Source organism: Phaenicophaeus curvirostris, chromosome 6, assembly GCF_032191515.1.
Source record: "Phaenicophaeus curvirostris isolate KB17595 chromosome 6, BPBGC_Pcur_1.0, whole genome shotgun sequence".
NCBI lineage: Eukaryota > Metazoa > Chordata > Aves > Cuculiformes > Cuculidae > Phaenicophaeus > Phaenicophaeus curvirostris.
Genome location: NC_091397.1, coordinates 36,214,018 through 36,227,678, shown reverse-complemented (window position 1 = coordinate 36,227,678; position 13,661 = coordinate 36,214,018). Strand labels below are relative to the sequence as shown.

Here is a 13,661-nt window from a genome sequence, read left to right as displayed (position 1 = left end):
AATAGTTGCTTAAAAGCTGTCATCTATGTAGGGTTTTGGATCATTCTCCTGTGCTCTTCCCACCTTCCCCCACCTCACCCAGCCCAAAGCACTTGTATCTTTGGGAACAAATGGGTAACTTGATGTCCTGCTTTGGATCTGTGTGATTTGATGCTAGTCCAAAAAGTAATCCAGAGCCTGCCTGTGTCACAAAAACACAAAGTTGTTTTGTCAGGTTTTATGGCCCCTCAGAAAATTGTTTGTGTATTACAGGTCATCAGTGCCATGTTTTATTTACTTGCGCGTTTTGTATGCGTAGCTTTACAGCATTATACCTCAGCTTATTCTGTGTTTTGGTTAAGAAATCTACTGCTGCTGGAGCTGCATGACTTGAAATATATGAACAGAAGGAGGAGATGTGTTAATCTTTTAATTATTTTAAACCAGTATCTTACTTTCTAACCCTTACCAATCTTAACTGAGAAAATGGTCAAAAAGATAAATTTTTCTAAGGGCAGACAAAAGGACTAATGCGAGGGTTCTTTCCATCCATGCGAGTCTCCTTTATTTACTGTGTACCTCCTAACAGTTGCTATCTCCCATATTCAGAAGTAGGCAATGTTACTGCTGTTCATCTGTTCCAGTTGCTGCTCTGTGGATATGCAGTGGCATTAGGTTTTCTTATTACTGCAGTAGAGGAAGGAATCGAGATGAGCTGTGTGGTATTAGCAAAGGAAATGGGGCACTGTCATAGTTTGACCCGAGCCAGCAACTGAGCCCCACGCAGTTGCTCATTCACTCCGCCTTGATGGGATGGGGGAGAGAATTGGAACAGTAGAAATGAGACAACTCCTGGGTTGAGATAGTGACAGTTTAATAGGTAAAGCAAAGGCCATGAATGCAAGCAACGCAAAACAAGGAATTCATTCACTACTTCTCATCAGCAGGTAGGTGTTCAGCCATCTCTAGGAAAGCGGGGCTCCATCACATGTAAGAATTACTGGAAAGACAAAACTCCAAAGCTCCGAATGTGTCCCGTCCGGCCTCCTTCTTCTTCCCCCAGCTTTTATTGCTGAGCATGATATCATATGGTACAGGATATCCCTTTGGTCAGTTTGGGTCAGCTGTCCTGGCTCTGCACCTGTATGCTAGCAGAACATGGGAAATCAAAATTCTGTGATTTCTTAGCAACAACTAAAAACTTCACTGTTATCACACTCTTTCCGTACTAAATACAAAAAACCCAGCAGCTGCTGGGAAGAAAGCTAGGTCTACCCTAGCAAACTTAAATGTTACCTGGCAACAACTAGAACAGTATGTTGTCAACATTACTCTCCTGCTAAAACCAAAATGGAGCAACTATTGGGAGGAAAATGAACTCTCCCAGCTGAAACCAGGACAGGCACTCCAGGGACAAACTCGCTGTTGGTATTTGGTTGCAGCATGCAGAAATGGACTGCAGGCTGCTTCCCACTTCACAAGTGCTTATTGGGAAGTGCAGGTCTACAACAAAAGAGCAGTTACATGAGTAATGTTGAAGTCAAATAAGTTGTTCTGAATTCATTTGAATTGTGTGCACTTTACTGAAACAAAGCTTTAGATATTATGGTTTATGACACTGCTCCCAGAACTGTGGATATTGGGCAAAGCTAGCCTGAAACAAAGGGTTGTTTTAAAATGTAACCTCCAAGTTACCGAACACCTTGGCCTCATAAAGGAAAGAAGGATTATTTTATCTGTTACGTTTTCCTTTCTGAGAAATGGAAATTTTTGTGGCATTTGTTTTGATTAAACTAAACTGTAAACTCAAACGACTATGCTGTAATAACCAGACTTATGCCTGTGCATGGTTCACTTGTGATGTTTTCCATGACTGTTTCCTCTTCGTGAATATATGTGACTTCTTTCCCTGGTGTGAAGGATCAGATCCCTGGATCTGATGAGTCTATGAAGATTTGGTGTGATCAGGAGAATTTAACCGGTTTGTTTACTGAAACTGTAGACCTCTATCAGAAAAGGGCACCATGCTTGTCTAGAAATAAATTGACAGAAGTTTCACTTCAGTTCGTTCAATACCTTTTTATCACAGCTGCAATCGCTTCCAAATATAGTTTGAGTAATACTGAAAATCAGGTTTTGATGGTTACACTGCCAAGGCTCGTAGACTAATTTTATAGTTTCTCATAAGCAGTGAAGATCATTAAGCTTTGACAGTTTTTGTTTTGAAAGCAACATTGTATAATGTGTAGGTGGGAAATATGTAGTAATGCACAAACATAATAACTCTGTGGGTTTACCTTTGTTCTGATATGGAAGGAACAGTTAGTATATATACTGTTCTTGTGTAGGTTTCTTAATGAAAGTTGCAGAGAATATAAATAATTGGATATTATCTTCCAGGTGCCACTCTGTTTTATTTATTGATTGTCTCCATTGTTGTTAGTTTTCCTTCTTCCATGAAGTTACCAGTTGTGATTGCTGGTTATAAATAGGGGTGAAAAATCCCAGGAGATAGTAGGCAGAGCAGGAAATTGCTCAAGGCATGGAGCCTGCTTTGTGTATAAACAAGATGACTGTGTTCAGCTATTCTCACCAAACAGGTCTGCAATCCCACTGACCCTTCCCAGGCGCTCTTTCCATGTCATGTACACAGAGTGTAGCCTGCTGCCATGACAGTTAATTTTGCTTTGTATTCCAGAGCAAGAGGATACAAAGATCATTGATGTTCAGTTTTGTTGAGCTGATGTCCTCTGAAGGTCTTATTCTGGAACTGCAGTATTAGTATCAGGTGTTTTGTTTCAGGGCATTTTAAATTATGTTATGGTTCATACTTCACAAGTAGTCCAGGTTGCCAGCTGTCTTGTTTTAAAAGACATGGGCCTCTGTTTTTACCACTCGTAACTGGTAAACTGCATTAGTGAACTCGGTTATGCAAATATTAACACAGCAGACTTTGTTTCTGTATGACTCTCAATGCTTCCTTCTTTCCTTTTCAAATGGTAGGATTGAGTTGTACCTACCTGATTTACCACCTGCTCTGTGCACAACAGCAGGGGTATTTTCTGATCAGTATTTTGCTTCCTCTCTATAACATAGAGCAGGAAAAAAGGACTTACATTAAAAGCAATGAACCCCGAGTGTCTTATTCTATGGCCTGTCATTTAACTGTTCTAAGCTGATCTTTGTTCCAAGTTTGACGCTTAACTATGAGAGTAATCTTTTTTCTGTTTGTTAAATAAGACATCAGTTGAGCACTCTTTCTTCCCTTTTCAGCTACTATGCAAGAAAACAAGTTTATTCATTAGAACTTGGCCGTGTGTGTGTGTGTACATGTTCTGGCAAGCTGACTTCTTACTGCTCAAGACTTTCACTGGCTTCTGAATTGAAACTACTTAGTTAGGAACTAGAACCTGTAATGAGTTATTGTTGGGTGGAAGCTATTTGTACTTTTTGTGGTGGCTTGGCGGGGGGGAGGGCTTTTGAAAATGGAAGATGGGCCCACTTGAATATGGTTTCTGCATTGCCATCTGTGCTCTGCAAGGACTGCACTGCCTCCTCTGCCACATGGTTAAGAAGTATAAGAATTAAGTGATAAAGTAGATTGTGTGGGGAGTGTTTTTGCTGTAGATGGGTTATTGCTGCTTCTGAAGCACTCGGTACTTTCCCTCTTTGAGAATGCTTATATATGTCGAAGAGCCATGACTTTAATAGCTTTATTTGTGGAATTACAGAGGCTAATGTGAGGTAAAAGTAGATTCTGTTATGCTTAATGTATGTATGTGGCAAAGCGGGATGTGAACTTCATCTTTGCAGAGCTACTGTTGCTAGTAGGTTAGTTCTGCTTTGTCATTTTGCTTGTCTTACTGTTGCTTTTAGTCTGAGAAGGGCAGGCTTATTTCTAACCCAGTTCCACACTGAAAGCTTAAAAAAAAAAATCAGTCACTGAATCTTGACAGATGAACCTTTGCTATATGTATTTTGTTTCTAGATTTCTCCCCAAACTTTACATTGGGAATATTAATCCAATTAATTCTTCCATAAATAGAATGGATGGAGATTGAGAGCCATAGGGAGGAGAGTACTTGTGTAACTAGATTAAAATGCCGTGTGGTGGAATTATATTTGTTCTCACAAACATTTGACCAATATAATTGTTTACACTGAAAAGGTTTTATGAAAAAGTTTCAGTGCACTCTATTTCATTGCTGTTTGGATAAGGCACAGGTGTAAATATTGCATGGTTCTGTGAAAGGTACTTCTGACTTTGAAAAGTAGGGAGCTGCGATGCTTTGGACCACTATTAAATCAGTTTTTCTCTCTCTGCTTTTCCTACCCTCTCCCTTTCTTTTTCCTAGGTGCATTTTACCTGGTGTTTGAATATATGGATCATGACTTGATGGGACTGCTGGAATCTGGTTTGGTTCATTTTAATGAAAATCATATTAAATCATTTATGAGGCAGCTGATGGAGGGCTTGGCCTATTGCCATAAGAAGAACTTTTTGCACAGAGATATCAAATGTTCAAATATTCTACTAAATAATAGGTATGGATATAACTTCAAGTATGTAAGAAGATTGTATGTTAACATCTTTAAGTCTTTCTTTTAATCTTCGTAGTTTGCCAGCTTTAACTCATTAGCAAAACTTTTTTCTAGATTGCCTACTTCCTTTAAAATAAATTGTAAAATTCTATAATCTGGTAATTTTGTTGCCTAACATTGGACCTTGCAATTGTTTGCCAGAACTTGCCTGCATTAAAACAGCAGCATAAAAACTTGAATCTTTTAGGTCAGAGTATGGAGGAAGATTATCTGAGTTCAAGTATATTAAAACAGAATTTTAGGAAATAAGCACTTGACGTGTATTCTTTTTGTAATCTCATTTCAAGTTGAAGTGTGGCTAGGCTGGTTCTTTGTGACGCAGTTGTGAGATCATCATCTTCATCGGTCAGGATAATGCTTTAGAAGAGTATTTCATCAGATGTGTTCAGACATGTTTTGGCTTACAGTTATAGCCATAGTCAAATAGAGAAAAGAGTTTATTACTTAAACTGCTTGTAATTACAAATCATTAATAAACATACTTTTGTTCAGTGTGTAACAGCAGCAAATAAAGTGTGTGAAGGTAGTGGATAACTTCCATGCAGAACTGTTGTTCATTAAATCCAGCAGTACTAGGAACAACTGTAAGAGCAAAGCTTGTAACAGTAAAGAAGGAGTATCTTTACAGACCAGGCAGGCACCTTCTGGGATTCGATGTCACAAAAGTTTTTCAGTGTGGTGTCAGGAGATTGAAAAAGGGATGAGATGCATTCATGGACAGGATAAGTAACTACTGCTAAAGGCTGTAGACAGGGGTACTGAAAAAGGTATGAGATGCATTCATGGACAGGATAAGTAGCTACTGCTAAAGGCTGTAGACAGGAGTACCTGTTTTGGCATCCTTAACACAATGTTAACAATCCTTAATACAATTGAAGGAAGATAAGCCCCAAAACGAGCAGGTTCACATGTTCTCCCTAAAAATCTACTTAGCTGCTGTAGAGGAAATCCTGGGCAAAATGGATCAAAGATCTCTTTTGGTAGGGCCTTGGTCTTGTCCCAGTTTGTCCAAATAAAATTTTCCATTTTTTCCTTCTGTTTTTCTTACAACAGACTAACATTAGACTGTTTCAGCTCTGATCCCACTAGTCTTGCCAGATTATGATACTGACTCTCAACAGATGTACACATGCCTCCGTATCACTTGCTGTGCCCTCGCTTGCCTGCTGATCTCCAGCGTTGGGGCTGTGCTTGTGCACCTTTAGGAAACCAGAAGCTCAGGTGTAGCCTGACAGGGGAGAAAAGTGTGTAGAGGCGGAGTTTTCTGTTGTACAGTTCTTCCTCCAATCTGGGATACAGAGTTTTTTCCTCTAGGATATTTTGGAGCATCCTTAGGCGCTTCCATTGGAAAAAGAAAATGTTCATAGTTTATGAGAATAATTCTGAGCCAGTGTTTCCAAAATCCCTTTACCGGTTACAGCTTGGAGCCTAACATGTGGATTATATTTCTTTTAGATATGCAATTTAAATCTCTTTGCTCAAAAATTGATTGCTCTTCCATGAATATGCTGAGGAATAAGCATGTAAATATGAGGGGAACATTATGGGAGTTCTCCAAGCATTACAGCAATTCCAGACACGCATCTGAGGGGAAAGAATGGAATGGGAACTATAACCTATGTATTCTATTATTACAAAATCGTCATTCTTACACATATCAGCAAGTCTTTCCCTAATTTGATAAAATACCTTTTGAAAGTGGCACTTGCATGTAATTGAAAGTGATGAGAGTTTTAAAAGCTTGTAAGTATGGGAAAAACAAAAAACTCGTATAACATTCTAACATTCATTTCATGTGTTAGAGAAGCTTGCGGAGAGCTTTCTGCTTAAATCATCCAGGCTTTACAGATGGTGTGGGCTTCTGGTCACTGAGCAGTGCATTTAAGCTGTGGAAGCTGCCAGGCAAGGGCTCTGTATCTTCTACTCTTCCCCTCATATATGGGAAAACTCAGAAGGGGTTAGGAGTTACGTCATTGAGTGAACTGGCTGATGGCAAAAATAGAAGCCCTTATCTGATCAGTCGCCCTGATTTAAAGGCTGTATTTAAACTTTACAAGAGCAGAACAGGGCTTTGATGGCTTCCTAGAAGGAAGTATGATTGCTAATAGTTGTTTGTTGTACAAATGCTTGTGCTAGCAGTAAGGCATAAGAAAATAGCAGTTTCCTCACTCTTTTTACTGCAGTTACTGATTTGGATACTTTACAGTATACACGTGAATTTTCACTAACACCTGGTGATGTAAATGCCATTTGATGAACATTCCTAATTTTGCTTGTGTGTCTTTGCTATTCAGTAAATTAGTGTATTTGTTTACTGAAGAGATGCATAGATTGTAAGGCAATGACTGCTCATTAATGAGGTTTGGTGAAATTCAGTTGCAGCTGTTGCAAAATCTCAGACTTCACCTGGTTTTTGGGGAGGAAATCTAACAGGATTAACCACTAAATAATTCTTTGCTTTTTCCACCAGAGGGCAGATAAAGCTTGCAGATTTTGGGCTTGCTCGTCTCTACAACTCAGAGGAAAGGTAAGATATAACTATACTGTGAAAAACCATTCAGGACTTCTTGCATAACTCTTAAGTATTACGAGGGCCAGAAGACTGTTTTGTTTAGAGGGGGTGTTATTGTACTGTAATACAAGTAATTACCTAGGAAATGGAAAGTAGTGTGTGTTGTCTTGCATTGCATAAAACCACAAAACTGTTTGTACAAGTGTGTTGCTTGTGCAAGTTTATTGCTTTTCCAAGTGTTCTAGATAAATAACAGTAGAGAGCAGTCATATTGATTGCAAATGAAAAGTTGCCATCCTAAGTAGGTTCCATCAATATGTAGATATTTTTTAAAATATTATTTTCTGGTCCTGTAACCCTAAAGTATGTTCTTTCTCTTGGTACACCTAGGAAAAGTTCATTTAGAGAAAGCAAAATTTTTCTCTGACACAAATTAGTGTACGATTTCTTTTCGAAAAGCATTACTTTTGTTTAAGATTTAACCTTACATTTGAAGAGGTTCATTGTGTTCTTTAGGCAGTCAGTGGTGTTGGATCTGTTGGAAACAGAGATACAATTTTAAATAAAAACTGTTCTGAAACTTCTTGTGACTTGTGCTTCTGTTGTTCTTGGCTTCGTTACGCTTGTGTTCCAGGAAACAGGTGCACAGTTCTTATGATTAAGAGCTTCAGTATTTATATTGTAAAATAGTGTATTTACCATATGCAACTGAATTTTCAAAATTCAAGCTGAATGCTTATTACACTAGTATATACATCGAGTGGCTCAATACAGAGAGCATTAGCTACCTAGGCTTCATTTGATTTCTGTATGCCTACTTTGGGAAATAATATCACTATTAATATTAGTGTTTTATTATTTAGCTTTATGAGTTTTTTGTTTTCTCACAGAGCTCTGAGCTTGTTACTGAACCTTACTGAACAGTTCCACTGTTTTCTGAGCTAATATTTCAGGAACGTATGCTTAAGTACAGTTATGAGAACTGTTGATTATAGTAGCAGGGTAAGGTAATCTTAACTGGCTGCTGGGTAATTAATGTTTGGTTTAGATGTACTTAATTATTAATAAAAGGAATTGGTGTCATTCTACCTTCTTATTTTCAAGTGCACCAAAATGATTTAACTTTTTTTTTTTTATGGTTTATCGTGTTTTTTTTAAATGTATGTTTTTAATTTAAATTTTCTGCTAAGAATTGAATGCTTCAAAGTTCAGTGTCTTTATAGTGCAGATAACAGGTATTGCCATACATCAAATAACATTATCACATCATTATAAATGGAACCGAGCTTAAACTGTAATTACAGTAATAGAATTGTGAGTTGAACTTGGGAGGAGGATAATTAGAATATCATTAGTAGATTTTTGACAGTTCATTTTTTCATTTGTTTTCCTTCTGAGTAGCTGCTGACCTGCAGTAACAGACATAATATATACCAGCAAGTGTATAATAGCTGCTCTTTTAAATTCATGTACTTCACAATTGGTTTACTGTTGTTTAGAATCCTGTACTTTTCAAAAGAGTACAGAATTTAGTAGAAGCATAATGGAGAGGAAGTAAATTTCCCATTGTTTGTTGTAGATGTGCTCCTTTAAATGTTATTTTGCTGGATTTAATATGTCTGGAGTAGGGGGTACAATAGGTTGTGTAAGAAAACATCTGTTCAAATAAAAAGCACTGTATTCTAATATATACGAGTGGTGTATCTGTAGTGAAAGTCCATACCATATAAACATTTCATAGAGGAATGCTTGCTTCAGAGATAAATATGATAAATGATGGGATTGTTTCCAAAAACACACTACATTTTAAAAATGAACTGGGGAGTTTCTTAATGGAAGAAAAAAGACTTGGGTGATTTGGCAGAAATGATACCTGTTCCACTGATTTTGTTATAAGAACTAGTTAGACTTTTTGCGATGTTTGTACGCACACTGCGCTTAATGTTACTCCTCTTTCTGTTTGGAGTTACCTAATGTTGTTGGTAAGAGTGAATTACTGAAACCAAAAGAATATTGGGTTCACTTGTAAGAGTCTTTGCTTTGCAAAAAAAACCCCAAAGCCTAACATCTGTTTTCTGCCTTCTGTTCTGAACTATATCTCAGCCTGTCCACAAAAAGCATGTCTTAGAGTGGAAATCCTTACCTTAATGTGAGGATGGAAAGGATCATTCCCAATGACCAAAACTGCTGGTTAGAGCTGTAGGGATTTAAAGATGATGTGAAATATAGGAAGATATTAGAAGTGTTCCAGGCTTCAGAATCAAAATTGTTGAAGTATGTAGTTCAAGGAAAAGGCTTTGTCTCTTTTGCTCCTACTTAGAGAAGGGAAATTGCCTTTTCTTTCATCTTTTCAGAACACTTGTAGAGGCCCTATATTCAATGTTCTAATAATCAATAGTTTCCCAGAAATTACTGATTTTATCCAAGCAAGTCCTTCTCCTGAAATTACTAGCAATCTAATAAACATACCGTATTGCCTATCTGAATAAAAATTGAGATACAGGATTTACATGGAGATGGCGATGTGATTATTATTTCCGTCAGTCCTTTGATAGCCTTGGTCAGTCAATGGTGTTTTATTTTGTGCAGTTGCAGCATTGCAGGATAAAATTAGAAAAAGGGAGGGGAAGATTGTAATGTTCTTAAACAGCACTGCAGAAGTAAAGTCCTCAAAGTATCACTTTTTCAGAAATGAGATCATAGTAAAATGATAGTTCTTTCTTTTTCCTCCCCCCCCGACAGCCGACCGTATACCAACAAAGTTATTACACTATGGTATCGGCCTCCTGAACTTCTGCTTGGAGAAGAAAGATACACGCCAGCTATTGATGTCTGGAGCTGTGGGTAAGAGCTCAGTACAGAAGTGTAGCAAGCATAAAAACAAGCCAAAAATAAACCTTGAATGTTTATCAGTCTATATTGAAAGTTATAGTGATGGAATTGTGAAAAACTGTTTTACAGCTGCATCCTGGGAGAGCTTTTTACCAAAAAGCCAATATTTCAAGCAAATCAAGAGCTTGCTCAACTGGAACTTATAAGGTAACTGTCAAACACTGCTACATCGTAGGTGCCTCAAACTGTCAGGTTTTTTTTTTTTGTTAATGTTAGAATCGGGGATAGTGCATAGCAAACGTTTACAAGTACTCAGTCATCACCTTGAGTGAGATGTTACTGGTTTTGAGGGGCACGTAAAGCAAGTGACTTTTGCTTGGACGTAGAGAGGGGTTTTTTGTGACTGTTCTGTGACCCTAGCAAGGTACAGCTGAATTGTAAGAGGGCGCTCTGTAGAGCAGCTGGAGTTGCACATTACTGAAGTTGTAAATGGAGAGTAGTCAAAATCCCCATTATTTTTTAAGATGACTTCCTTTCAGCAAATCAAAATGAAAACATGGACAAAAGTAAGGAAACATGGACAATAGTAAGGACAAGTCAGTGGGATTTGGGAGGAGCAGGTACTTTGCATGCTACTAGCCTTGACTTCTTGTTTCAAGCCTTCTACATACACATCTGGGCTCTATTAGTTTTGTGGGAATATTTCTGTTCCCTTACAAACTGCCTGACACTTTATGGAGGTAAAAACAGTGTTTCCTTCCTTATCTCAATAAGGAATGATATGTATATAATTCAATGGAACCAGTGCATCTTCCCTCCCTCCCTGCCTTCCCCCCACCCCCCGCTTTATTCAGCAAGCAAAAATTGCTCTTTATTGTGATATCATAATTGACCTCTTAAATGAGGAGAGTCCTCTTCCTAGAAACACAGGAAAGAGGGTGAGGCCAGTAGATCTTAGAACCTGAACTATAAATGGTCGACATTTTTTATTCATTTAATTTTTAAAGTAGATTACAAAATTATATATTGAGGTGTTTCTCAAAACGAAGTAAACAGTAGAATTTATGTGTAATGTCTTATTAGCTGGCCTGGAAAAGTGAAGTTTTTGGGAGGTGTGAAGCTTAGCAGCAGCCATCCTCAGTGTTAAGGAGAACTAAACTCATGGGTTGGGAATTTTTGCTTTTGAGCGCTAGATGGCATTAAAGCACATCACAGTGCTGTCATTTGAAGTTTTGTCTTTATGTTGTACCTCTAGTACAGCAAACTGAAATTTTGCTATTTCCTTGTACTGGAAGGAGGCTAGCAGGTACCTTTCGTAACTCATTCTTCCTGTTTTCTGTTACTGTGCTTTTTTGGCTGCTTAAAGGCAGTATATCAATTTTTATCAACATTTCTACCACCATCATATTGCAGTCAAGAGCACTACACTTATTCTTTCTAACTTTAACATTCAAAGATAGAGCTGAAGTAAATTCTTACGGGGAAAAAAGAAATTCCCCCACTCCATCCCAAAGTTGCATACCTCAACAAATATAGTCAGAGTGGCTTGCGTAGTATTTGGGGTGTGATTCCTATATCGCTAGACCTCTTAAGTAACCATTTACATCAACTAAATGGGAGGAGTGGACTAGGGAAATGTATTTGCTAGATGTCTTGCAACACTTTAAACCTCGTAAGTGTGGTAAATTGCCTCTTCAGATCTTCTGCTCGGAAGTGTGGTGTGGGTCAACATGTACTTAGTTCTCGATTGGACAAAAATGGTGAGGTTAAAGAGGGAGGAATGAGAATGCACAGCTCCCATTGGTGGAGACAGATGAGTCTTGATATTTAAAACTTGTAACCAAAGTAAAAAAATATACGTTTCCTAGGGAGTCAGATCTTGCTTCTGCCATTAAGCTTTAATGTGGGTCCACTTCATCCCTCTTGTGTCTTCTGTGTCAACTAAATTCTCTTAAGTCTTAAATTTGTTGGTGAAAAGTGCTTTTTCAGCCATTTGGTGTCACATTCTTTACTGGCATTGAGAGCTAAGGTCATAAAGTTAAGGAGCACTCTAAACCTGAGATACCCAGTTCTCGAAGTCATATACCTGTCCAGACACAGTTGATTAAGTTTTTCACAATATTTCTGTGGAGGAATTCTGGGATGGGATGAGACAAACAGCGGACTACTTTAAGGTTAGCCTGTGCAGGGTGATTGCCTTTTGTAGGCAGTTCATCATTATTACGGTGTCGGGCACTGCACCGTAGAGAAATCTTAGCTAAAAGAACCTGTATTTTTGTATTGACTGTCTGTGCAAGAACAAAATGACAGCTGTGCTCACTTGTGGTTTTGGATCTCATGCCCTTTCTTTCCCTTCTTTTTGGTACAGCCGAATTTGCGGGAGTCCTTGTCCAGCGGTGTGGCCTGATGTTATAAAATTAGCTTATTTCAACACAATGAAACCAAAGAAGCAGTATCGTCGAAAACTGAGAGAAGAGTTTGCTTTGTAAGGATGAAGAATTAGTTTAGTCAACTGTAATAGCATTAAGTTCTCCTGGAGACTTTATGAACTCCACTATTTTCTGGAGAATAAACATAGATTTAAGTATAAAGAAAAATGGCTTTAGGTTCTTAACCTTCCTATGATACCCACAGAGCTTGTATTAACCCTTATTTAATAGGAGCTTCAAGAAAGGGGAAGAAATGCCTAAAACTTGAACTGCCTGTCAGCTTTCACCTAAGGAAACATTTGTTTTACATGATTGATACACCTGCTTGTTGTCCAGAAAAGACCTCAGAGTACTTAATTGTTTTTTATTAGGACAACTGGCTACAGCTAAATATGTAATCTGGTTACCATTACAGTCCTTTGGGTCATACATTCATTGAACAGAGAGGAGTTATCTGAACCATTATTCTGAAGTACTACCACTGGACTAGTTCTGTGTGAACATCACATGTGAAAGTTACAAAAACCAGCTGTAAGCTTATTTTAAAGGGTTCGTTCCCCTCCTTCAGTTACTGTGGGTTTAGGAGAAGTGTATCATCCTGCTCATATTAATAAGACTTCTGCCTTTATAGCAACACAGTTTTTCTCTGTGGACCAATCAAAACTACAGCTCTCCGGGTGCTAAATTCCAACATGTGAAGTAACAGTCTTGGCTTAAATGGGTGTGGGCTTTTTTGTAAGGACAGTGTTTCAAGCAATTAAATAAAGAAATACTGGATTATATGCTTGTACAGGTAATAAGAGGTAAAATTTATCTTTGCCTTTACTACTAAGCTCAAGTTTTGAGTGGGTTTTCTTAGGATGTAACTTATCTAAGGACTTAATGATTACTTATTTTGGAAGGGATGTGTTTATTAACGTTTAGCACAGAAGTGTGTGATTCAAAATAAAAATGTGATTTTTTTTCTCCATTTTGCTCTTTGTAGCATCCCTCCAGCTGCATTAGATTTATTTGATTATATGCTTGCTCTGGATCCCAGCAAGCGCTGCACAGCTGAACAAGCTCTTCAGTGTGAGTTTTTGCGAGATGTGGAACCATCTAAAATGCCTCCTCCAGAGTAAGTAGTTTCCTTTGTAACGGTCCTTACGTCTACAAAATGTGAATATGCACTGATTTCATTAAGCTCATTGTGTTTCAGTTAAAGCAGATGGTGGCAGAACAAAAAGCAGTTGGTGCATGCAGTTGTTCGATGGTGATTCTGCACTAAAATAGTTGTGTAACTGAGTGACTCTTATACCATGATAGCA

The 13,661-nt window shown here is 38.0% G+C and overlaps 1 protein-coding gene across 5 annotated transcripts in view; it reads left to right on the top strand.

The window, feature by feature from the left end:
• CDK13 (cyclin dependent kinase 13) overlaps positions 1-13,661 on the top strand; it is a 47,661-nt gene that overhangs the window by 24,500 nt on the left and 9,500 nt on the right. For all 5 annotated transcript variants that reach the window (XM_069859789.1, XM_069859786.1, XM_069859788.1 and 2 more), the window contains exons 6-11: positions 4,335-4,524; positions 7,052-7,108; positions 9,836-9,937; positions 10,055-10,132; positions 12,294-12,410; positions 13,340-13,471. In XM_069859789.1, the coding sequence (XP_069715890.1) occupies positions 4,335-4,524; positions 7,052-7,108; positions 9,836-9,937; positions 10,055-10,132; positions 12,294-12,410; positions 13,340-13,471 (676 nt within the window). The remainder of the gene's footprint in view (positions 1-4,334; positions 4,525-7,051; positions 7,109-9,835; positions 9,938-10,054; positions 10,133-12,293; positions 12,411-13,339; positions 13,472-13,661) is intronic.